We start from the raw sequence: 27,085 nt of genomic DNA on the forward strand, positions 1-27,085 counted from the left end.
ATAATGTGTTTTAAATTTTAAGACTTTGAGTAAAAAATATCAAGTCTTTTCAAGTAAACAGCTTCAAGTCGAGTCAAGTCCCAAGTCAATGGCATGAAAGTCAAAGTCAAGTCCGAGTCTTTGAGCATTTTTTCAAGTCAAGTCTCAAGTCGTGATTTTAACGACTCGAGTCTGACTCGAGTCCAAGTCATGTGACTCGAGTCCCCACCTCTGCTACGCACCAAACAGTTCAGTGAGCTCTATTAATTATTCAACTTAGATTAAAAAGTTTGTATCTAAGAAAACCGAGCAAAGCACCAAGTCACTGAATTCTCTCCTCCTGGACCAGCAGGGGGCGACAATAGTCTGCATTGTCTTTGACTTAATTGCTCATACTGAGCATGTAAGTAGTGACAATGGAGAGGAGAAACTCCTCTTTAACAGGAGGAAACTTCTGGCAGAACCAGAACCAGAACCAGGCTCAGTACCAGCAGCCGTCTGCTATGACTGACTGGAGGTTTGAGAAACGGAGCAGAGACACAAGAAGAAACGATGAACTGATGTAGGATCATTTTTAATGGTAATGAAAGTAAAAGGTCAAAGCAGGAAAGTGAGAATGATGATGGCAACATTATGTCAGCCTCAATCTTACCATAAACTTTGTCAAAATAGAAAATTTCATGTTTGAGGCTAATTGATAACCAGAGTTTGGCAGATAAAACTTTAGATTGTTATTACAGAGCTATAGTTGCTCCCCTGGTGCTGCACTGTTGCTGATTATGTCAGTTTTTTTTTTTTAGTTTTTTTTTATTGACAATAAAGGGGTTTACAAAATAGCAAACTCAACGCAATAAGTAACAAAACAGACAAGACAACAATGCCAGGGTGTTACATAGGAAGCACAAACAAAATGAAAAGCAAATAAATAAATAAAAAGTTAACTTAGAAAGATGTTAAAGTGAGAGCACATATCCACTGTCTTAATTGCTTTTCTATTCCTTGAATACTGGAGAGATGTAATATATTGTTTGAATTCCACTTTAAAGGCTGAAAAGCGAGGTTTCTGATTTGAGAATTTAGATTTATGTATATGATATTTTGCGACTAATAAAATTAGATTGATAATATAAAAATGTTTGGTTTTATTAGTGGGATAAGAGAAGAATCCAAACAACATATTTATATAAGTGAGGGAAAAGTCATCAAGAATTCTTTGGGAAATAAACGTACAAATATCTTGCCAGAAAATACATGAGGAATAGCATGACCAGAATAAGTGATAGAGATCTTCTTCATAGAGTTGGCAAAATGAACAGTTTGTGTCAATGTCTTTTTTGTATCGTTGAAGGAAAAATTTGCAGGGATAAAAACGATGGATTATCTTAAAAGACACTTCTTTGATTTTATTAATAATTAAATATTTAGATGGAAGACACCAGATTTTTTTCCAGTTCAGGTTGGGGGCAAAGTTATTCCAATAAGAGATAACATTAGGAACAGAGACGATGCCCTTCTGGAATAAGGCACGTACATCACGGTTGTTCTTTCGCTTTCTTGTGGAAAAACAGATTTGACCAACATTAGTGACAGCAGGGTCTAGACCTGGAGGAGTCAGAACAGAAGTTACAGAAGATGATTATGTCAGTTTTAGCCAATAGAGCCTTGGAGCTGACGTCACAGCGTATGACGTTTACGTCGCTCGGCGCCATGTTAGCAGCCCACAGACCAAAACAAACTAGTCAGAACACCGGTGTTTTCATTGCATTACCGACCGCAGCAAAGTTGTTCTCAAGTTGGATACTGGATATTCGCGCTCCGCGGAGTAAGGGACGTTCAGCTCAAGGTGGATCTGATTTATGAACGCTAATTTCGGCCAGCTGTTCTCTACCGATGCCTCCTGAAGCGCTCGGAGGTTCACATAGGGACCGTCGATTTCCAAACAGTCCTCTAAATAAATGCCTTGTCTTGTGACCAACTAATACAAAAAAGTGGTAATTCATGCTATTAAACGAGGCACACTGTCCTCTAAAATGTGTAAGTCATATTTAATATTTTAAAAAATATATTACCTCAGATGAAAAGAACATTTGTAACCTGTAATGTTCAATTTAGGACTGGATCTATTTCATTACATGTTTACTTACCTGGAATATGTTAAATACAACAAATATTTATTAAAGTGTGATCTGTTTCATAAAATCTACTTGTCACCTTTATTGTTTAATTACACATTAAATGTCTAAAGATGGGCTCTTTTATCTGGTTTGTGTCATGATGTGGCTGTGGACACAAATGCAGCAGGCAGTGGACGTACTTTATCTGGATGTTATTTTAATGAACAAAATAAACTAAATCCAAAATTCCGGTACAAGGAAATCCAAAACAATGAAACAGGAGACGAGGGATAACAAAGGTAACGTGAAGATCTAAACCAGTGTTTCTCAACCCTGGTCCTCACCGCCCCCCTGTCCTGTATGTTTTAGTTGCTTCCCTTCTGCCACACCTGAATTGTATCTCTGGGAGATTAACAGGCTTCTGCAGTACCTAATGGTCTTGCAATAATTTATTCCTTTAGTAATACTAGTTAGGCTTTTTTTCTTTGTTTTTAAATCAGTGTTTCTCCACCTGGTCCTCAGCCCCCCTGCTCTGCATGTTTTAGATGTGCCTCTATTCCAGAACAACTGATTCAAATTATGACAATGATAAATTACTTTTAAAAATGTCCCCTCACATCACTTGTGAGGTCATGGTTACACCACAGTTGATGTCCAAACCCAGCCTGCAATCAGGGTGTGAGGATCTGAGTTTTCTGTGTGTTTATTTAGGTTTCTGTTTTACCCCTTGATTGCTCCCAGCTGTGTCTTGTTTCCCTGATTACCCTCTGTGTCTTTAATCCCACCTGTGTTCCTTGTCGGGTCCTCCTCTAGGCTGTCAACAGCAGGATGATGCAGAGAAATCCTCCATTTGTGTGAACTACCAGTAGCTACCAGTCTGAGCACCTAGCCTCTGCTCACAATTTAATGAGAAATTGTGCTTATTTATCATTAAATTATCATTTTCTTCACATCTACATGGGTCTACTGAATCTTCCTCACCACCTCATCACAGCAAATTATGACACAGAGAGAGATTGTGCAAGTGGTTCTAGGACGAAGGCAAAAAGTAACAGTGAGCAGCCCTGTCTGGTGCCTCTATGTAACCGAAATGCAGGAGATCGTCTCTTATCAAAACCAGTCAGATTGGGATGAATTAATTTATCAAATAATAAACTCAACCTATCAGCAAGAATTTTGGCTGGTATCTTTTGATCACAGACCAGCAGTGAAATCGGTCTGTAGTTACATATTTCAAGATCCTCATCCTTTGATATTAGTATTATAATGGCTTAACTCATAAAAGGAGGTAAAATGATATCTAAATGTACATTTTTAAGAAATATGGTGACAGGAGATCACTCAGCTCTTCATAGAATTCACCAGGTTATCCATCATCAGCTGTTTCCCCACTTGGCTATCTAATAGCAGCCTGTACATCAGTACAGATTTATTTGCATAAAGGCAGTTCTTGTCTTCCAGAGTTAAAGTTGGAAAACCACAACTAAGAACTTCAGTATAGTGAAATCATCTTTCACATCTTTGGAGGATTACAATTGTAACCCGCAATTAGTCAAGACTTTTATTTTTGCAGGCCCACTTCCCGTTTTGCCCCAAACTGGCCAACTTATCTAAAGCCCCGCCTCCAGCGCACAGTTGAACTACATCACCTGTTCCACTGTGATTGTTTCTGGCTGTGTGGCGTCTTTCTAACAATTCATCCTGGCAAATTCATCAAAATCTTTGCATCCACTGATTTTATCTATTGAACTGTTGGCGTTGTTACCTGTGCCGTCACCGCCAAAATTGCAACAGCTGATCACAGTCTAGTACGCCCCACTCTCTGCCCAAAGGTCGGGTTTTATTTTTTTATTCATGATGGATCAGATCCTCTTCTGAATCCAAGGAAGGTGAGCTAAGAAAAAGGACAAGAACTTTATGATCTTGGAATCGATTTATTTTGAGTTAATTTGTCTCTCATCGTGTATTTGTAATTGTCTGTTGTTGTTTTTCCCCCCTTTTCAAATCACTAATATATACACAAAACTGAAACCATTGCTTCCAAATCTCACCTCAGGCTCCTGAAAGAACCATCTTCTGATGCTGCTCTGGTAGCCGCAGTTAGCTGCATAGCCCATAACTGTTACACAATGATTCATACAACTGTTTAAATGTGTGATTGATGAATTTTTGTGGAAGTTAAAATTCCCCATTTTCTGATTTCACCTTGTTATTTTTATGGTCATTTTCTATTTTCCTCAATTTATTCATTGTCATTTATTTTGGTTTTTTCCAAAATTCTATTCACAGATATTCCACCAAAGGTCAGACACTTTGGATAATTAACTTTATTCATGTTTATCTTCAGCCCACATGTCTTAATGTTAACAGTAACAGCATTCAGGAACATCAATAATACTGATACAGCAGGTCAGGTTTCTGTCTGTTCTCTGGACTGATCCTAAATCAGTTTCTACATTTACTTCAGACAACCAATGACTGTTATTAACATGTTATTAACATACAGCTCATCACAAAACTCATTAAATGTCAGGCGGTTAAAGTTAGAATGCATTCATCAGATAAAGAAATCAAAGAGCGTAAAAAAGGAGTAACTTTAAAACTGCACCAGGTTGTGACATACTGGTAAAATATAACACTGTTCAGCAGAGGTGGAGCCAAGTCACAAGACTTTTCACACAAATCACAAGTCAAGTCCAAAACAAAGACACAGAAGTCCTAAATGTTCAATTTCATGTCTTCAACAAGCCAGTTAACCAGATATATAATTTCATGTCAGAGTGATAATTAACATCTTATAAATTATTTATTCATACATTGTATCAAACTTCAAAATGTTTGAAAACCAGTTCTGATGGCTTTTTGTTGATTTTTAGGGAATCAGCCAGTAAACTTAGAATGATCTGAAATGATTCATAATGACAAAGACTGGATTTATAAATACTTTATAAATTAAAATAATCCATGCTAAACATTTACAACAGTACAAATCTTATTTTGTCATTTTCCATGAGTAAGACCAGACCATGACAATGTCAAATGAAATTATTAAACCAACTGTTATCACACTGCTACCTGCCAGCCTTTAAGTTCTGGTACAAAGAACAGGAACTTGCTGTGACAACATAAATGTAAAACATCCAACACAACATGGTGGAACGCCTCAGCGCCCCGACCAGCAGGCTTAGCAGGTTTCCTGGGTGAAACCCTAACTACCAAAGCAAATTAAATGAGAATCAAATCCTTTTTGGGGTTTTGTGCTATTCAGAACCTTTGACTTTTCAGCCTAGTAACATTAGTGAGCAAAAACAAAACTGGTGGTTGTGATACCATGAACTACAGTTTATTTGTTAGCTTTGCAAGTTTAGTTACCAGAGAAGTTGGATAGTTTTGCCTTTATGCTATAATTTTCAAGTGACATACATTACAATAATAATCATGATTAATACTTACTAAATGTATTTGTTTTCTAGTTTTAGATCTGTGGCTTATTAGAAAACATAAATCATCATCAACTTTATTTATAAATCGCTTTAACAGCAGCCACAGCTGAAACAAAGAGCTGAACATCGGCGATTAGAAAAGATTTTAAAAAAGCATTTAAAAAATGAAACAACTAAGCACACAATAACACAAAAAGTAATTAAAAAATCTACATGATACATAAAACCAAGCAGTAAAAAAGATCAAATCAAAACCCATAAAAGTTGAATAAAATCAAGTATCAGTTGGGCTGACAGATTTAAAAAATGGACAGTTAATGTCAAATGTTCCACTCTGACCTTCCACTTGTAACTGGGAATGACCAAATAACTGGGTGGAGAAACTTAAATAAGGCAGGATGAGGCTGTTAAAACAAACAGAAGAACTTTAAAGGCATCCAGTGGAGAGAAACCAGGACTCTGAGTCACATGACCCAAATCCACTCCTGTGCTCTTAGAAATGAACACATTTGTTAATGAAACACATTTATAAAAAGGCACAATACAAAACCTTGCAAACACAAGAGACAGAAGTATGTTAGAATCAGAAAAAAATATGTATATTTAGTCACTGCTTTGAATAAATATGAATATAAAGAGGAAAACGGGCAGACCCCCTACCCCCCAACAAAATACTTAATTCTAAGTTTTATAAGTAACTATAAGTTGATCTGATTGTACTTCATTATTCCTGCAATACTTCAAATCATACCCTGTTCACTCCTGGTGCTAGCTGCAACCTGATCCCATCATGTCAACCACAGAAACATGCAGGTATTTAAGGCAGACTGAGAAAGGGACTCTAATGTCCATTAGACTGGCAGACTGGAGATGATGCAGACATTTATCTTACTATTAGGGACCAATTTTAATGTCTTTTGTTTCTCACATTCTCTCCATAGAAAAACAATCCCATAACAAAATTTTAAAATAAAAAGTAATTATGTTTTGGCGCCTATTCATTATTTTAATCAGCATCCTCCAGTTTTTCCTGTTTGACTTCTTAAAGAGCCTCAGAACATATTTATATTTCCAATGCAGGCTGAAGAGAATCACCAACACTTTCCTGACATTTTTGTTATGTTAAAGTTTTAAACTTTCATCAGCAGCTAAATGTGCCGATTCTGAGAATCTGCAGTGTCTGCGTCTCTGCAGCAGGGTCAGTTTATATGCAAATTAGTATCTCTGAATAATGAATTTGTACTAATTGTATTAAATATTGACTATCGGTATTGATTGTTTTGAACACTGCATGACTGGAGTTAGCTGAGATCACTTTGGGGGCTGGATTATAAAAATAGCACAAACTGTCTACATGTGGGATGTCCATGCACTGTTATGCAGCGTATTATGTCTAAAATACTAAAGTTTCTCCAGTAATCCTTCAGCTGTTCTGAGGCTTAAATCTCAGTGGATTTAAACAGAAGTTTGTCCCACATTAACTTCTGGTGGTTGACAGATGAGAAAATTGTCAAGAGCAGCAATAACCTGATGCAAATCATGTCCACAGAATTAAGGCACTAATAGTTCATCTACAGATCATCTACAGGATCAGGGGTTTTCTTCCTAAAGCAAGCAGATTGTTTTTTGTACATTAGAAATAAAATACCAGCAACAACCAGACAAACAATCAGACCAACAATCAGACCAACTATTAGACCAACTGTGACACCGCCAGATCCATCCTTGCTTCCTCCGTCCTTTTTCCCTGCAGAATAGAAGCAGCTGTTAGTTTGGTCATCATGATAACTGAAAACATCATCACTGCAGTCAGACCAGCTGATTCTACTAAGGCTGGGCGATATATCAAGGGTTAGAAAATATTGATAATTATGTTCAGGGGCGCAGTAAAGGGGTGAAAAGTGATGACAATTCCAGGGGCCCTTACCAGCAGGGGGCCCTCCACAATTTAATTATTTATATTTTGTTCATAGACATAAAATAAATCAGGATTCTGTCAAATACAAAATTAATCATATTGTATTTTCAAAGATTGCTTTTAGCAGTAAAAATTTTATGTTACTCCTCCCAGACCAAAAAACACACATCCGTTTTTGCCCTATACCCCCCACCCCCCTGCATGAAATGGTTCGTTCCTGTTTGGAGCGCTTCACGGTGACGCTGTAGCTGAAAACAGCTGCCATGAACAACTGAAGCAGTTACTATGCTGCTCAGAAAAGTTATGAAACCAGGTTTTCAAAAAAAGAGAGGGAGAGAAAGAGAAAAAGGCAAGAGTGTTAATTTATAACCCAGTTTTTCTTCAAGAGAGGTGAGTAGACTGTGTGAGATTATCAACCATTTAGCATAATTAGCTTAGCTACAGATTACTGTTTGCCTCCTTTTCACTAGCATTTAATGAATTAAGGAAAGAAATTACCAACATATCCATATATTTAACTTGTTCCCTGTGCCTTTTACCACTTAATATATGTCAGTCAGCAGCAGCTCTAACCCACGTCCCTCCTGACCCATTCTCTCCTGAGTGAAATTAAAGCTGTAACTTTTATATAAATATTTTTTTTCACATATTTTTTTAAAACTGTCATTACGTTGTGACATTATGGTATGAGAGGTAATCTGTGTAAAATCTATTTCCTCTGCTTTCTCCCAGGGTTCTCTAGAAACAACCAGTCAGGCAGGATAGTTTTAGTGCTGTCAATCAATCTCATGTGGTGCTGCTCATTCTTCCTCCCCTCACTCTGTGCTATTCCGCAGCTAGCATAGCACAGAGCTGTGCAGATTCAAACTGTGAATGCTCAGTTTAGTTAGCATAGCTACCAGAGATGACAGATAAACAGTTTCTTCTAATGATAAGTTGTTTCTCCACCATTAGCACATTTAGCAGTGAGTGAATGAAGTTGATTGACAGCACTAAGACCCTCCTGCTGGTTCTGATTGGTTGTTTTCATCAGAACGGTGCATTACTTTAACCAGTAATAGTAATTCAGGAAGGAGATGGAGGAGATTGATTGTTGTCACAGATTATCTGTCTCATAACAAACTGACATGGTGACAGCTTTAACATAAATATAGAGCAAACATATTTTTTATTAAAGTTATACTGCAGCTTGAATAAAATGCAACTACATAACATTTTTAGAAGTCTGGATTGCTTTATGTGTATTTTGCATGTTGCTTTTGACTGTTGCTCATGGGGAGACATTTCAGTATCTAAAACTAATAGAAAAATTTAAGCAACCTACTTGCATACTGGATGTGGGACTGTTGGATGTTAAATTCATGAGCAGTAAACACTGAACTAGTTATCAATATTGGACCAAAGAAAGCAAGGCAGATGCAAGTCTTTAAAATTGTGACACATTTTATGGGTCAAATAGACTCAAAAAATTGTAACAGCAGCTGGTTGGGGGGACCCAAACAAATTTTTTTTCAGGGGACCCAAGATTTCTGGCAGCGCCCCTGATTATGCTATGTGAGGGGCTGCACTTGTAGCACTGTTGTCTTGCAGGGATCTTTCTGCATGGAGTTTGCATGTTCTCCCCGTGCATGTTGGGTTCTCTCCAGGTTCTCCGGCTTCCTCCCTCCGTCCAAAAACATGACTGTCAGGTTAATTGATCTCTCTAAATCAGGGGTCCCTAAAATGTTCTTCTTAGGCCATCTAATGAGCCATTATTGGATCCAGGTGTGTTAAACCAAGGAGAGAACTAAAACATGCAGGATGCCGGCCATTGAGGACCCACTTTGGGAACCACTGCTCTAAATTCTCCCTAGGTGTGGGCATTGGTTGTTTGTCCTCTCTGTCTCTGTGCTGCCCTGTGACCTGTCCAGGTGACCCCACTGTTCACTGGAGCAGCACCAGCAGCAGAGGGACAAGGGTGTTAGAACATGGATGGATGCCAGGTGAGACATGTAAAGGATTCTCACTAACATTGATGTAAATTTCCATTAAAACTTTATTTCATCTGCGTACAGTTTGCTGAAAGTGTAGTTTTGGTTTTTGTAATTAAGTTCACGCAGCCTAATATGTGTGTTTTACACTGAAAAGCTTGACTGGTTAAAGTTACTTCTACCATTGGATTATATTGGCTTACTGTTGTAAGATTTGTGTTTATCCTCATGTGTCTAAAGACCAATCAGAGCCAGAGTCATAAATCACCAATGCTGTAGTAACTCAGCTCAGGCTAGTTAGCTTAGCCACAGATGAAGGCATATAAACATTTTTCTTGTAAAGGTAAGTTCTTTCTCTGGCATCAGTTCATCTAGCAGTGAGTACATGATGAAGATTGACAGCACTAAGACCCTCCTCCTGGCTCTGATTGGTTGATTTTATTTGGGACGACTCGGAACAGTGCAGTTGCTCAGACGGCAGTAGAAGCTCAGGGAAGAGGAAGAGGACAGTAATCTTTTACAGATTATTTGTGTCATAACCTGACATGGTGACAGTTTTAATAAATACACTCCTGATCAAAATCTTAAGACTAGTCAAAAAATTGCAAGAATTTGCATTTTGCACTATTGGATCTTAAGAAGGTTCTAAGTAGAGCTTCAAAATGTTAAAGGAAAAAATCAGTGCAAGAGACACGAACTTTTGAGCAGGAAATTTTCACTCAAACATGATTTTTTTCAGCTGATCAAAAGTTTAAGACCAAAGTCTTTAAAAGCCAAAAGCTGTGCAAAAATCTGGATTCCATGTCATTTTCTGTCAAGTCTTTACACTGTCAAGACCTGATGGCAAAAGCAAAAAAGCTCACTGACTTTGAACGTGGTAGGATTGTTGAGCTGCATAAACAAGGCCTCTCACAACGTGCCATCGCTGCTGAGGTTGGTAAGACATTCATTTTGCATTTTTTAAATGATCGTGAGGGTTATGGATCAAAAAAGTCAAGTGGTAGACCCAAAGATATTTCACCAGCTCTGAGCCGCAGGATCCGATTGGCTGTCCATCAAGACACGGGACGATCCTCTACCCATATTAAAGCCATTACTGGTGCTGACTGCAGCCCAATAACCATCAGACGGCATCTGCGAGAGAAGGGCTTCAGAAACGAAAAACATCTTCAAAGGCCACGTCTTCTTCAACCCGTTTGGACTTTGCAAGGGTCACCAAACATGGGACATTGAAAGGTGGGAGAAAGTTGTCTTCTCTGATGAGAACAAATTTAACCTTGATGGTCCTGATGGCTTCCAACGTTACTGGCATGACAAGGAGATCCCAGCTGAGATGTTTTCTACATGGCACAGTGGTGGGGGCGCCATCATGATTTGGGTTTTCCTTCAATGGAACAATGGAGCTTCAGGTTGTGCAGGGGCGTCAAGCAGCAGCTGGCTATGTGGAGATGTTGCAGCGGGGATCCCTCATGACTGAGGGCCCTCGTCTGTGTGGTAATGATTGGGTTTTTCAACAGGACAATGCTGCAGTTCACAATGCCCACCTGACAAAGGAGTTCTACCAAGAGAATAACATCACTCTTATGGACCATCCTGCATGTTCCCCGGATCTAAACCCAATTGAGAACATTTGGGGATGGATGGCAAGGGAAGTTTACAAAAATGGACATCAGTTCCAGACAGTGGAAGCCCTTCATGAAGCCATCTTCAACACTTGGAGCAGCGTTCCCACGAGCCTCCTGGAAACACTGGCATCAAGCCTAAACGATTGTTTGAAGTCATCAACAAGAATGGTGGAGCTACTCATTACTGAGTCCTTTTTTTGACACTTTGATTTCTGTTTCGGGGGGGGTTTGAGCTTTGGTCTTAAACTTTTGATCAGCTGAAAAAATCATGTTTGAGTGTAAATGCAGTTTTCTATTAATTCCCCGCTCAAAAGTTTTTGTGTCTTATGCTGATTTCTTCTTTTAACATTGTGAAGCTCTACTTAGAACCTTCTTAAGATCCAATAGTGCAAAATGCAAATTCTTGAAGTTTTTTAACTGGTTTTAAGATTTTGATCAGGAGTGTATGTTAAAAACATTCTTTGTAAATGTTTCATACTGCAGCTTTAAGCTGCGATGGATGAAATTATTCTGTGTCCTTCCTTTGTCTTTTTATCTGCTCACATGCACACTGATGCTGCTTACATAACCATAACATACAAGACTGTAACAGGCAACTTATCAAGGCAAGCCAATATGGAGGAATTTTGCTGCCATAATCCAAGAACACACATTTTCAGTCTGAAAACAGGATTTCATGTCTTTTGTTCTCAAAACTTTTAAAACTTTTGCTTAAAAATTTAACATTGTTATAATGTAACAAAGTTGGAAAGCTATAAAGCTTGTACTCAAAACTTCTCATGCTCACATTTGGTCTCTGCTCGGACTCTCTGCTCGCTTTGAAAACGCCTTTTGGCACAGTCGCCTGGCAACCTTTCAGCCAATAGAAGGATGGTGTTGTACTGGGTGTGTTTGTTTTTTTCTAGCGGGTGTTAATGTGTGGCTACTATCGATTGTAGCAACCAGCGCCACCCACTGGATGTAGGGAGCTGGTTGAGTGAACAAACTCCTGCCTGAGATCAGTAGCTGTTAGCGATCAGTAGCACTCCTGGTGGATGTTCAGTGTAACACGGAGCAGAAAGCTGAGGTTGTTGTTTCTCCCTACATCCAGTGAGTGGCGCTGGTTATTACAATTGATAGTAGGCACACAGACACACCTGCTAGAAGAAAACAAACGCACCCAGTACAACACCATCATTCTATTGGCTGAGAGGTTGCTAGGCGATGGTGGAGTTTTGTTGCAGAAGCAGCAGAGGATGCTTTGTAAACGAGCAGAGACTAAGTGTGAGAGCGAGGAGAAGTTTTCAGTGCAAGCGTTACAAGTTTTGAGAAGAAAGACGTGAAGTCCTGCTTTCAGATTGAAAAAGTGTGCTCTTGGATTATGGCAGGAAAATTTCCCCATCGGCCAACACCCCTTTGAGAGAGTACAGAATGAGAAGATAAAAGCTAAACTCACTACAGTCTTTGTCTCACTTGGTCACATCCCTCAGTTGCCCAGCGCTGGACAGTGAATGTAACTCTGTATTTGATCCATTTATATGACTTGTAACATTTGATCATTTTCAGCACTAAAACTTGTTTTATGCTTAACCAAAAAAATCTCATTATTTCTCAAGTTAGTAACACTGAAGGGTTCTGGTCGGGTCCTGAACTGGTAATCGGACCCGGGTGGTGAACAAAGGGGACAATGGGTGCATTATATCAAAGTTATATGTTTTAATTTTCAGTGGTCTGTGGTTTTGTTTTGTGTCAATATGGCAGCCCTTGTTATTGATATAAAAGCCACATATTTTCCTTCCACCTGGGTGTTTGGTTATTTCAGTTAGAAGAAATTCATTTCTTTTACTGTGTGAACTCTGTGACTAACCACCATGCCTTAATATGGTGCCTGTCCTATTTTAACTTAATGTTTAGAGCAACAGTTGATTTTCTTCTACATCTTTGGAATAAGAAACAGAAATACTAAGACACATCAGGTTGGCTTTACTGGTAACCTATAGGATCAACTTTAACCAAACTAACCTCTGGACATCTCAGGAACTTGCACTAAGATAAAAACCAAAGGTAATGAGAAATAATTTTCAGGTCTTATCGCCGAGTCCTACTACAGAACCTCAACAACATCTGAGCTCAGATGTTTCTCTCTGGCATTCAGAACCAGGAAGCTGCTGGAGGTTCTGATCCAGAGACAGACACACTCACCTGGAGAAACAACTTGGAGGTTGATGGTGCTGATGAGTTTCCTGTCACCACTTCCTTCATTCTGGACTAGACATTCATACGTTCCATTATCGTTAGTCGTCAGGTTCTTCAGAACCAGAGACACGTCTCCATCCTTCATGTGTCCGTCATGCAGAGCCACTCGGTTCTTATAAGATGGATGCTGGTCTTCAAAGTCAAATTGCCCATCTCTGAAAGAAAGAATATATTTCTTCCCCAAATCTCTTCTGGTCCAGTCCACAGCTGCGATAGGTTTCTGGTCAGAGGTTCTGCATGGTAGAATGACGGTGGCTCCAGGTTCTGCTGTGAAGTTTTTCTGATCTGCAGGAGAAGAAACAGAGCAAAGCAGAGTGGATTTTTTGTAACAAAGATCTTCTTGGTGGCATCTGGTGGCCAAATGTATGAACAATATGTTGAATCTACAGTGATCTCTCCAAAGCTGAAACTGTTCAAGGTTAACAATAAACTCAGTAGCAGCACATAAACATCTTGTGATGCTGGATGGTCTGTTAATGAGTAGAAGCACTTCTACTCATTAATGTAGGATCTTGTTCGAAGTGATACTTCCTCATTGGATGTGTCGTTAGACAATGAAATCTGTTTAAAAAGAAGATAGTTATCCATCGGAGGTTGGCTTCTTCGTTTAATTTAGAACGGTATACTTTGAAGCAAAACACTAGAAAAACACCTGTCACTAGAAGATTGCATTTTTTATCATCAGCAGATTTTTATGCATGCAAAGTTGTACATGACACTTTGCACTGCAAAGGTTTTTGGGTATAGCTTATGCATAAGCATGCTAAATGCATAAGCCATGCTTGTATGCTTATACATGCTTATAAGCATGTAAGCTTGTATGTGAGCAGGACCAGACTGACAGAAAATGGCCCTGGTGACCCGTCATTAATACTTATACAATCTGAGAGGCTACATGACACACCAGAGGACAAAAATGGATGGAGGTAGAAAACATGAGCTTTAATTATCAGTTGTGTCAGACCAAATACTTTTAGGTTTTACTGCATACATGGAACAGCTGACATTGCTTTTGATTGGTTGTGAGTCTGTGTTATTATTTTAGTTTACTTCTTATTTATATGTACAGCACTCTGGCAAACTTGTTGTTTTTACATTTGATTCATAAATAATTTATACAGAATAAATTTGCCAGATATAAGTTTACTATTTGCCTCATATTTGGCCAGGGAAATGCTGTGTGATAATGTCAATTCTTTGGAAAGAGGTGTAAGCTCAAAATATTAATTATTAACCCTTTTTCATGAGTATTAAGGAGACAGCAGTATAGTGGGTTATTTAATAATACCAAAAATGAAGCTGATTCTGACAACTGTGAATCTATAATTACATTACCAGATGAAGTATTTAAAGGAAACCTTTCATAGGTTATCAGATGAAGTCTGTGGTTTGGATCTGCAGAATATTTAAAACATGCTAGTTTAGAAGAACCATCTCCTCTTTTAGCGCTATGTGGCATCATGATCCATGGCTACCATCAGACTCAATGCTGGATGTTTTGCTTGTCCCAGTTATTAAGGCCAACATTGGAAACATCAGCTGACCGACTCAGGCTACTTAGCATTTCCACTGATAAACATCTTTCCTGGACCAGAAGGTCTGAGGAGGCACTGAGGTATATATGCATAGACTTATTGAGAATTGTATCTATATTGTGGCTTTTGTGATCTTAAAATATTTATATTTAAATATCATATTATCCATAATGGTCTCTATTATTATTTTTTAATTATATTCAATAAAGTCTGAATGAATGAATTACAACGGAGCCCTCCAGGTCAGAGGTGTCAAACTCCAGTCCTCTGCTGTCCTGCAGCTTTTAGATGAGCCTCTGCTGCACCTGAATAGAATAATTAGGCCATTAAGGCTCTGGAGATCTGAACTACACAAGGAGGTAATGAAGCCGTTTCATTCCAGTGTTTTATACCTGAGGAACATCTAAAACCTGCAGGACAGCAGAGGACTGGAGTTTGATGCTCCTGATCTAGGGGACGTAAGGATTTCTTTTTCTTTTGCGTTTCCTCACAGTTCATACTGCATAGCTGAATACTGTAAGCCTTTCTTAAGGTGCCCTTCATACTTTCTGCTATAAGGCTTTCGTGAGGTTTTTCCATGTTAATATCTTCACAACCCAGATCTGAAGTTTTATATTTTTTCTTTAGGATAGAGATGCACCATAAACCTATGATATAAACAGAAACTTTCCATAAGAAGGAAAGGAATAAAAATACATCCAAACTATTTGGACTATTTCTGAGTTATTATATTATAATAAAATCATCTGACAGTTTTGATTGTCTCTTTTGTGTTGGTTTTCTACAGACCCAAAGGTTTTGCGAGGAAACGAAAGAGAAAATGTTTCCCATGTTTCCTGCAGCGCTCCGTAGAAACCTCCAACTCTGACCAGCTTTCTGGAAAAGTCTGATAACTGGACAAATTGGAGGGGAGAGGTTTCACTGAATGAACCCAATGTTCTTCAAGAAAACCAACCAATGGGCCGTTGTGGTTGAAGAAGATTAAATTTTATACCCTTTGTTGGTTACTTTATGCCAGACTAGGGCCGAACCACAGTAAGACGGCCAGTCCAGTCCTGAACCGGGTTGGGGTTTCCTGCCAAGGCTGATTTAGTTTTCATGAAGTAACTTTTCCCCAAGGCTACTTATTTCTATCGAATGTGGTCACTCCACCCTGGTCACTCAACTCGACATAATAAAACTCATATCTGAGGATGGGTTCGGAGGCCCTGTTAACCAAAGATTGTGACTCGGTTCGGTTTAACTTCATCAACTTACCAGCAAACGTAAAACTGAGCGAGAACAGAGTCCAAACGAATAACGGGACGCTAAAGGCAACCATGTTCTCTGTTGTTGCTTCCGCATTTGATCAGAACACAAGGAAAGGCCCTTTTAACAACATTTGGAGCTCCAGCGGAAGCGGAAGCGATGAGTCGGAAACACATACGTATTTTCTGACTTGGAACTTATAAGCATCCGACCTATTTGCAATTTATAGAAATGTAATAGAGTTAAAAATGCACTTTAAGTCCACACCACTATTTATTTATTATCTGTTTATTTAAAAAACGTGATTTTTTAATCTTTTGAGCTTTTATTTTGAAGGTCAAGCTTTCTGTGCACTGCTATGCATTTGGGTATGTAACTTTTTCTCCCTCACATCGCCGTTAAGGTAAGTTACATTGTAAAAAGTTGCTGATATTTTGTTACATTTCCTTTGTAAATATTTCCTCTTTTGATATAAACTGGATGGAAGATTGCCGTGACGGGCAGATGAAGCCTCATTGGGTTTATAGAATATTTCTCAAACTGTATTGAAACTGTTTTGCTGTGTCACTTCCAGTGACATCTGCTGGATTTAAGGTCATCATGGAGTGTTAACTGCTTCATCCCCCTCTTGTCGGGCGCTGATGCCTCAGCATTGTGCAAGAAATCTGGTTACAGTGAGAAAACCTGAGAGCAAATCCAACGTTTCACCTACAATATAAATAAGAGTTAATCCATGTAAACTAATTAAAATATCCTTTAGAAAGGAATTAGAATAATCAGATAGAAAAATGATCAAAACTGGAAATGAGAATGTAATAATTATTTACCTTGCTTTCCGTGATAAAAATCAAAATGACCCCACATGGGAGAAAACTTCCTCTTCTTGGTTGATTCATGCCTGTTGTAGCATTCAGACAAGACCATAGATCCCATCTCATTATTGGGGGGGACCATAAACAGGGAAAATCTTTAAGAGTAATTTTGGGGGGTCGGCAAAGTTACAGTAAAATGTGGTTTAAAAATGTTTTTATTGTGTTCAAGCTGCACCATCAAAAATGACTAGTAAGTAGCAATAAATAACAAAAGTGTTTTTCTCAGTAAACAACCTGCTGAGACCAAAGAAGTCAAACTAAGATTCAAATGTTTAGATCTGAGTTTGGTTCAAAGATCTAATCTCTGCTACACCTTTAAAAAACTTAAGGCTCTAAATAAAAACAAGTTTTAATAAGTAACTACACTTAATAAAATTCCTCAAATATTTTATTGTAGTGGTTCTCAGTATAAGTCATGTGTTATTTAAATTATAATTAAGTTGTTTTAAACTTTTAGTTTTTATTTTTGGGTGGGGGGATCATGATGGTGTGGAGCAATAAAAATGTAATCATCAAGTATACTGATGCTTTGAGTGAATTTTATATTTTGAATAATGTATTCACACTTTTTGAATATCAGATATAATTCTTCATATTGCTACATTGTGTTAAACCCTTTAGAAACTTGTTGTCTCATAGTTTGAAATGTTTCAGCCAATGATAAGATGAATAACCTCGTTTGTGTGCAGCAGTTAGTTAAGGAGTGCAAATCGTAGCACAACAGGAAGCAGCAGTTCAGAATCTTCTAGCAGCAGAAGTTAAAGGTGAAACATCTAACGAGAAAAGACAACTCCTTAAATGATTAGCAGCCAGAGTGGAGTGTTTTATGCAGGAAAGGATTTGACAGGTAGAGTTTGTGTGAATAGTTGGAGGAGTACATTATGTCTCTGGGTGAGAGGATGAGAGATAAAAGTATGAAGTCCTCACTCTCTCACTCAGACATGACCTCCTCCTGCAGGGACTCATTGCTGTTCGTGTTTGTGGGTGAGTTGTGTCTCCATTTGGCCAAATGCATTGATTTAATAAATGTCTTGGGAGTGATTTTACATTCTGGTTTGTGGCTCATTTTGTGTCTTGTCTGAAAAATCTAAGAGCAGGTAGAGAGACGTGTTTTTGAAGTGATGGTTGATTTTGTCTCTCAACAGTTTTGGTGCCTTGACCGGGATATTTCAGGAAGGACTTGATTTCCTTCCTGAAATCAATTGAGGGACAATTGCACAGGGTTTGATAAGAGCATGTTACCACAAAATGGAAACGTTGTGCTGTAGATAAAAGAATTGTATGTTTTAAACCTCACCTCTCTATAACTTGATATCTGACAATAAATAGTTTTCCTGATTTTCCTAATAAAATAATATAAAAAAGGCATGTTGCCCACCAACATGCCTTCTGTTGAGGAAGCTGAGCCTGGGGACTCTGGGTTGGGCTCTCCAATCTCTGGGGACAAGGTCGCCGAGGTGGTCAAAAAGCTCCTTGGTGGCAGGGCCCCTCGGTGGCAGGGCCCCGGGGTGGATGAGATCCGCCCGGAGTTCCTTAAGGCTCTGGATGTTGTAGGGTTGTCTTGGCTCACGCGACTCTGCAATATCGCATGGACATCGGGGGCAGTTCCCCTGGATTGGCAGACTGGGGTGGTGGCCCCCCTGTTCAAAAAGGGGGACCGGAGGGTGTGCTCCAATTACAGGGGGTCACACTCTTAAGCCTCCCTGGTAAGGTCTGTTCAGGGGTCCTGGAGAGGAGGGTCCGTCGGATAGTCTAACCTCAGATTCAGGAAGAGCAGTGTGGTTCTGGTTCTGGTCGTGGAACACTGGACCAGCTCTACACCCTCAGCAGGGTCCTGGAGGGGCCATGGGAGTTCGCCCAACCGGTCTACATGTGTTTTGTGGACTTGGAGAAGGCGTTCGACCGGGGGGTCGTCCTGCCTCAAGTGGAGGAGTTTAAGTATCTGGGGATCTTGTTCATGAATGGGGGAAGAAGGGAGCAGGAGATCGACAGGCGGATTGGGGCAGCGTCTGCCGTGAAGCGGGCGCTGTACCGGTCCGTCATGGTGAAGAAAGAGCTGAGTCAAAAAGCGAAGCTCTCGATTTACCGGTCGATCTACGTTCCCACCCTCATCTATGGTCATGAGCTTTGGCTCTAGGGCCACTAAGGGGCCCCCTCAGTGGAGCTGATTTTATTTTATTTATTACATTTTTTTAGTAATATTTTCTATGTTATTATAATGTCAAAAGCAGACAATTTCAACATGAAGTCATTTGTTTTTACAATAATATATATTTGATAATGTATGTAGAAATTATTATTTTATGAATATAAAGAAAAACTAAATTGCTCTTGGGGCCCCCTAGTGGCCGCGGTAGGTACCCCAGTCTTGTGAGAAATTCTGGGGGAAATTTTCACAAATGTTCCCCTGTGAAATTCTGCCCCCTGTGTCGGGAGCGCGCATTGCAGCCAGAGAAGTGGATCCGACGGAACCATTTTCACGGCGCTTCTGACCGATTTCTCGGTAAAAACTACTCATATGATCATGTCAATGTTGTAACTTTCAGTTTAATCGGCAGCTATCAAAATAAAAATACATACATAAATAAACGAGGTCCTGTGTGGAGGTCTTTTTACGCTGTTTTGTGTTATTTTAAACGCGAAGAGAATCGATCTTTTTTTTCAGCTTTTGTCTCGTAAGCCTGACAAATAAAAGTGAGNCAGCTTTTGTCTCGTAAGCCTGACAAATAAAAGTGAGTCAACAAACACAGGTTCCCAACACGAAGTGTGCATTTATAATTTTTCATTTCTGATAAAGGAGGAGGGAAGCTGGCGGATAGCAAGGCACAAAAATAAAGACTTCCTGAAAAGATCAGAGTGTAAACTTTTTGGTCAGTCACGTTCTAATGGAAAATAAGGAAAATAAGGAAATGTCTAGTATGCTATCACACATAATCATTTTTGAGAATTTGGAAACAGTTACTTTTTATTTCCCAAAGTTATGGGGGAGAAGAGGAGAGAATGGATATTTCACCAGCCTGATAAAATATGTTCCCCCTACTTAAAGTGGAAACAAATTAATTTACCTGCAAGTCTTTTACTGTGTTGATTCCCCTTATGATCAACAAGAAATCCTGTGATTTTCATAGCATTTGCTCTTTATTTGACAAAGTTAGGATGGGGGAACAAAATATTTTAGCTCTTTCAGCCACCTGAAATAATATGTTCCCCCTACATAAAATTGACATGTACAGTGAATTATGCTCTCTCTCATGTGACACAAATCCAAAAAACATCTGAAATTAACCTTTATTGAAGTTTCAATTAAAGTACTTATTAAGTGTACATATGCAGGATGTTGGGGTTTTCTTGACCCTCAACCGCATCTATTTTTAATTAACTACAGGAAATGAAATTATTAAGTTATAGACAAACAATTTTGTTAAATAACTGTTTTCACATGTTGATGTATTAAGTTTGGCTAAGTACATATTTTTTATCAAAACATACAAATTATAGTCATGACAAAAATTTTCATTAACACTCAAAATAAGAATATTAATGTTATAATCACCACTGTTCAGAATAAGTCTCACAGCAATGTAAACCTCATGCTGTAGACGCCGCAGTGGAAACAGGAAAATCCACAACCTCTTTTGCTAGGAGTTTTTTCTGCAAACTGAAATAAACAGCTTCATTTAATGATTCACATTTTAGGTAACAAAGACAATAATTCACTGTACCTGTCCATTTCATGTAGAGGGAACATATTATTTCAGGTGGCTGAAAGAGCTAATATATTTTGTTCCCCCATCCTAACTTTGTCAAAAATAGAGCAAATGCTATGAAAATCACAGGATTTGTTGTTGAAGATGAGGGGAATTAACACAGTAAAAGACTTTGTGGGTAAATTAATTTGTTTCCATTTTTATGAAGGGGGAACAGATTTTATCAGACGGTTAAAATATTTTGTTCCCCCATCCTAACTTTGTTTTGACCAAAAAGTTTACACTCTGATCTTTTCAGGAAGTCTTTATTTTTGTGCCCTGCTATCAGCCAGCTTCCCTCCTCCTTTATCAGAAATGAAAAATTATAAATGCACACTTCGTGTTGGGAACCTGTGTTTGTTGACTGACTTTTATTTGTCAGGCTTGTAGGAGGGAATGCATTTTAATTCATGAGCCTGAAAATATTTGCATCCATCCTGTTGATGTAAAAATTATAGCATTAGCTCAGAGAACAAGTGTCATTACGTAGAAAAGGTGAAATCCTTTCAGCTATTTATTTCTCCAAGTTAGCACAGGTATGCATTTTTTGGCAATATGGATTTCCGGCTTGCCAAAATATGCATCCCCTGTTTATTCTCCTCAAATATTGTCCTATTAATTTAAAACTACTACCAGCAGATCATGGAACTACTCTGGTTATGTAGAAAAAGTTATCTTACCCATAACATTTTATTTCTCCAAGATAGAACAGGGATGCATTTTTCTCAACATACATGCCTTATTTATTGTTCCCCATATATGAAACTTATGTATTACATATGATTTTCATGTAGGATGATCAGTTATGATATTTTTTATATCCATACAAAAGTCATGTTTATTATCACTGTTGCTAAGATAGTCAAGGAAATAAATCTGACATGCAACCTTGCTAAATGTAAAGCATATACAAACAATTTTTATTTTGGTTTAACATAAAAATGAAAAAAAACATTATTAACTTCAATAAAATGGTATTCATAACAGTAACTTTTGGAAAATCAATTACTTCAAGCAAAAATTGTGTAAAAACTGCAAATGAACTGAACTGTAGTAATTAAAGGAGTGTTTTGGTGCAAAAATAAAATCTACAAGCTCATTGCACAGCAGTAGTCTGTGCCGGTTTGTGGGAAATTAACACAGCCTTGGTGGTACCACCAATTGCATATGACACATGTGATCTGTAAATAAAAAAATCAGAATTGTCAAATAACAACATAAAGAATATTTTGAGTTCATTATTTTTTCTGTAAACTACTGGTATGAGTTTTATATCAATATGATAATATTTGGGGAGAATAGAGAGGGGATGCATATCGTGGCAGGCTGGAAATCCATATTGCCAAAAAATGCATCCCTGTGCTAAATTGAAGAATTACAGAGTTAAGAGTGAAATAACTTTTTCTACATAACAAGAGTAGTTCCATGATCTGCTGGTAGTAGTTTTAAATCAATTGGACAATATTTGAGGAAAATAAAGAGGGGATGCATATTTTGGCAGGCTGGAAAAGCAAATTGCCGAAAAATGCATCCCTGTGTTAACCTGGAGAAATAAAAAGCTGAAAGGATTTCACCTTTTCTACATAATGACACTTGTTCTCTGAGCTAATGCTATAATTTTTATATCAACAGGATGGATGCAAATATTTTCAGGCTCATGAATTAAAATGCATTCCCTCCTACATTAACAGACTAGAAAGTTAAGCATGATGTAAAATGTTCTACATAATGGGCCTCTGTTATTATGGTATCAAAAGAAAAAACAGAATTTCAAACCATTTGCAGAGAACGTTTTCAACAGACACGGGCTGAAAAAAGTTCGACTCATATGTGTCAATAAAGGTGTAAAAACCGTATTTATTTCAAGTAATTTGCGAAATAAAACCCACCATTTTAGGGATTACATGGTTAAGAAACGTGATAATGTTACAAATATCTTTAACATTTCCTCTTCGGTCATATTTCAGTCCGTTTTCTCGTCAATATGCGAGACTTTAGAGCGATGCGCGCTCCTGCGAGAGGGGATGCAATTTTGGGCAGGCATGCGTTTCTGGGCATAATAACACCGGTCCAGTTCAACAGCCAGACATTTATGCTAGGCTCTCTGTGTGAAACTGAGTTTAAACTGTAAATGAGTTGATTCTCAGGGTGGTTCTGTATATTTCTGAGGTATTTTGGCTTCAAAACGCCGAGTTTGATAAGGTTTGATAACAATAATTAAAACTTCTCACTGTCTGACATCGTGTAGCTAAATGTTTCTACTTCAGGCTACATGGATGAGCTGCTCTGTGCTGTAGTTGGGATTTGCTGTTTGCTGCTGAGCAGAAGCTTTTTGTGGCTAAAACAAACATTATTTTTACATCAACTAAGTTATGAGAAACTTCTGTTAAAATCATTAAGGCTCAGAATCAGTCCAGTACCGGTACCGGTCCACATTCCAGGGGACAAAGACTCACCTGGTATAAATTACATTTTTAGCTATTGGAGTTAAGAGAAATTAATTTAATCAGAGAATGTCATGAATGTGTGTAGAGCTGCACCGATTGCAGTTTTCTGGCCGATCCCTGGTTACCGATCTTTAAAAAGCCTGAGCTGCTGATTTTGGTTTTGGCTGATATGAAGTTTTTTCTCTGAATTGTTGCTAAATATAGTAAGAAAGTCTCTGAGTTTCCACAGTGGATGAATACTGTTAACTGTAAAGGTTCAGACCTGGTTGGTCTGTCAGTCAAACGTCTCACTGCAGAGCAGAAGAGGACAGAGGATGAGTTTTATGGCTGTTGTAAATGAGTATTTTAGTAATCGAGTAATCTATCAATTATTCTTATGATTAATCAAGTAATCACTTAAAAAAATTATAAAATAAAATATTGGTAAATCTGGCATAACACCAGTGTTACTATTGGATATCAATATCAGTCCAGTTTTTCATATTTGAGCTTCCCTACCAGTTACTCTATTGTAGTTTAGAAAACTAACCTGTAACAATAATACCTCACTTTCTAAGTTAACCTGAAGAAAAGTAAGATCTGAAATTATATTCAATTATTCAATTCAATAATAAAGAGCCAGGTTCATGAATACGCTTATAAAAAATGTGTATGCTCCAGGTTCTAGTTTCTGTATTCATCTTCAGTCAGTTTAACAGATGAACTCTCATCTTGCCCCAAACCTGTCTAGCTTTGGGTTTGGGAATACGGGAAAAGTCGCCTGGAGTTGGGGGTTTAGGGTGGAAGGGGGGAGGAGGCGAGCGAGTGAACTTAAGATGGGATGGAGGGAGGAAATAGACCAGGGGACGGACGAACAGCAGCTCCTGGAACAGAAAATCTGCCGAACTCCTGGCATCGCGCTGGTCATTTTAAGGATGTTTGTTGGTCCCCTGAAAGCGATGAAAACTCGGCAATATCATTAATCAATAAAATCCCACAGGCCAAACTTGAAGATTGGACTTTATGCAGCTGACACTTAGCTTTCGTCAACAACTCAGAGGCGGAAGTCAGAGCTCTTCCCGTTTTGCCCCAAACTCTACCAGCTTATTTAAAGCCCCACCTGCAGCGCAGCTTGAACTTCATCACCTGTTCCACTGCGATGGGGCCGGCCGCCGGCAACCTTCCGGCAAATCAACCAAAACCTTGCAACCAACGAACCCCGCCCCAATGCCCAATGCAACGGTGGTTTAATAAAAACGGTGGCCGTTGGTAACCGGAACCGCAACAAGAATGTAACAGCTGATTGTGGTTTAGTAGCCCCACTCTCTCCCACCTGGTCGCTGATTTTGTGCTTATTCTGGCACTTTTGTATTGATACTGAGTTTAAAATGAAATTGATCAAAATGGAATGTAGCTACACTTAAGTTTGATATTGCGCAGTATATGTATTTAATTTATATTTTCTTTTTTCACTCTGCTTGAGTATTTGACAATTAATTTATTTTATTTTCCTTGATTGATATTTTGAAAGTGCACTTTGACTTAAAGTTTGACTTTAACTTGATTAGCTTGAAATATGATTGAAATTCTTTTTTACTTTATTTAATTTATGGTTAATTTAACCTGATTGAAATGTTGATTATGTCTAATTATTAGGAATCTAATAATTGCATTTGAATGTTTGCACATAATTGTTTTTGATAAAACATTAATGGGTTTTCTGGCCTTTTCGGTCGGGTTTTCCCCCCTGATGGATCAGATCCTCTTTTGGATTTAACGATGGCGAGCTAGGAAACAGGACAACTTTATGATCTTGGAATTGATTTAGTTTGAGTTAATTTGTCTCTCATTGTGCATTTGTAATTGTCTGTTTTTATTCAAATCACTAATATATAAACTAAAACCATTGCTTCCTGTTTTCATTCTCACCTCAGGCTCCTTAAAGAACCATCTTCTGATGCTGCTCTGGTAGCCGCAGTTAGCTGCACAGCTCATAACTGTTACAGATATCATGAAAAGAAAACTCAGTGGCTGCTGGTAGGGGCCATTCAGGGCCCCTCCAGACATTCAGGGGCCTCCCAGCAGCTGATGGACTCTACAGCCATCAGTGCTCAAAACAAACCAAGAAAATTATTTACATCATTTCTGTTATTTCCAGTTTTCTGATTCTTCTTGCCAGTTTTCTGCACAAACATACAGCAGTTAGTTCATTGTTTTAATTAGATGCTCATTTCTTAGAACCTGAATATTCACAACTACACAGTTTGTCTAATGATGTACATTTGATGTTTCTGTACAGTAATATTAATTTCTGGAAGTTTGCTGCAGATTTGTGGTGCATAGAAGCTGAATGCTGCTTCTGCATGTTTGGTTCTGGTTCTGAATGCAGAGCAGAACCAGAACCTGAGAGGTCTGGAAGGCTGATCAAACAGCAGATCTGTAAGCTGTTCAGTGATTTATAAACTACCAACAGTATTTTAGACACTCATGATCACCATCTAATCTGAGATGTTTCTCTGGATCAGAACCAGCAGCTTCCTCGTTCTGATCCAGAGACCAACACTCACCTGGAGGAAGAACTTCCAGCTGGACGGTGCTGATCAGTTTTGTATCAAGGCTTCCTTCATTCTGGACTCGACACTCATATCTTCCAGTATCATTAGTTGCTACGTCCTTCAGAACCAAAGACACGTCTCCATCCTTCATCTGTCTATCCTGCAGATTGACCCGGTTCTGATAAGATGGATGCTGGTTTTCTGGATCAAGTTGCTCGTCTCTGTACAGAAGAACATATTGTGACCCCAGATCAGGTCTCCTCCATTCTACAGCGATGACAGGTTTGTTCTCAGCAGATCTACATGGCAGAATGACGTCTTGTCCAGGTTTAGCTGTGACCTTTGGTTCATCTGCAGGAGAGAAAACAGAGCAGGGAGGTTAAAGGTCAAAGTATTAGGATAAAGATCAAGATCACTACATGTTGACTCGTTGCCATAGCAACGGACAACAACGCAACTTTATGTATCAGGATTCAGCACCAAAAACACTCAAACATTACCCCACATAGAGCAGAACATTCAGTTCGTTACAGTTTTGTGATTTTAGGTTTGATGTGTATTTTGCGATTATTAATGAGTGATCACTGAGGTAGATTAGCCACCGCTGCTGTTAGCCACGCTAAGAAAGCCATTGTTGATTAGCTGATTTAAACACCTGCTTCACTGATGATCTGTCAGTTTGTGTGTAGGCCACCTTTTTATTTTGAAGCTGAACCAAAACACACCTTATTCCACAGCACATCTATTTGTTAAGTTTGTCAAAGTCAAGCATAACTGACCTACTGCCCTCTCCCTCGCTATTTTTATTCTTAGTTAAAACTTATTTCTCACCTTGTTATCTAGTTCATAACACTTCATCCCTTTTCATATGAGCTTACATTTAAGTCTAGCAGGGAAATGGGGTTGGGAACTTACATGAGTGACATCATGCTGCAAGGCGTCTATAGTTTAAAATAACATTGGAGCTCAGTTAAGAATATTGTGATATATATTGTGTATCGTGATATAGCAAAAATATATCAGGATATTAGATTTTCCTCATATCCCCCAGCCCTACCCTTCACCCACCTGCTGGTGGTCAGAGGACCTGGTAGCACTGGAGCCTGGCAGTCTGGATAGTAGCCACATTTGCCCCAGAGCAGCTGAGGCTACTATCCAATAGCTCACCACCATCAGACTGTAGAGCAGGGGTGGCCAAGTCCAGTCCTCGAGAGCCACCATCCTGCAAGTTTTAGAAGTATCCTTACTCCAACAGACCGGGATCAGCTCTACAGAGGCCTGATAATGAGCCATTCATTTGATTCAGGTGTGTTGAAGCAGGGATGCATCTGAAACTTGCAGGATGGTGGCTCTCGAGGACTGGACTTGGCCACCCCTGCCCTACAGCATGATAACACCAGTTTTCTCTTTATTCCAAAC

At 38.7% G+C, this 27,085-nt stretch overlaps 1 protein-coding gene and 1 long non-coding RNA gene across 2 annotated transcripts in view; one reads left to right on the plus strand and one right to left on the minus strand.

Moving 5' to 3' along the window:
• The first annotated feature begins 530 nt into the window (after positions 1–530).
• On the plus strand, positions 531–6,696 carry LOC107833394 (uncharacterized). The gene is made up of 3 exons (XR_001659141.1): positions 531–541; positions 4,705–4,707; positions 6,407–6,696. It is a non-coding gene; the product is annotated as an uncharacterized LOC107833394 (long non-coding RNA).
• An 86-nt stretch (positions 6,697–6,782) lies between these two features.
• LOC103154254 (CXADR-like membrane protein) overlaps positions 6,783–27,085 on the minus strand; it is a 22,744-nt gene continuing 2,441 nt past the window's right edge. The window contains exons 2-4 of the mRNA XM_016662568.1: positions 25,679–26,017; positions 13,231–13,569; positions 6,783–7,283 (exon numbers count right to left, since the gene is read on the minus strand). Of these exons, the coding sequence (XP_016518054.1) occupies positions 7,108–7,283; positions 13,231–13,569; positions 25,679–26,017 (854 nt within the window). The 3' untranslated portion in view covers positions 6,783–7,107. The remainder of the gene's footprint in view (positions 7,284–13,230; positions 13,570–25,678; positions 26,018–27,085) is intronic.

The sequence above is a fragment of the Poecilia formosa genome, unplaced genomic scaffold (genome assembly GCF_000485575.1).
Source record: "Poecilia formosa unplaced genomic scaffold, Poecilia_formosa-5.1.2 Scaffold377, whole genome shotgun sequence".
NCBI lineage: Eukaryota > Metazoa > Chordata > Actinopteri > Cyprinodontiformes > Poeciliidae > Poecilia > Poecilia formosa.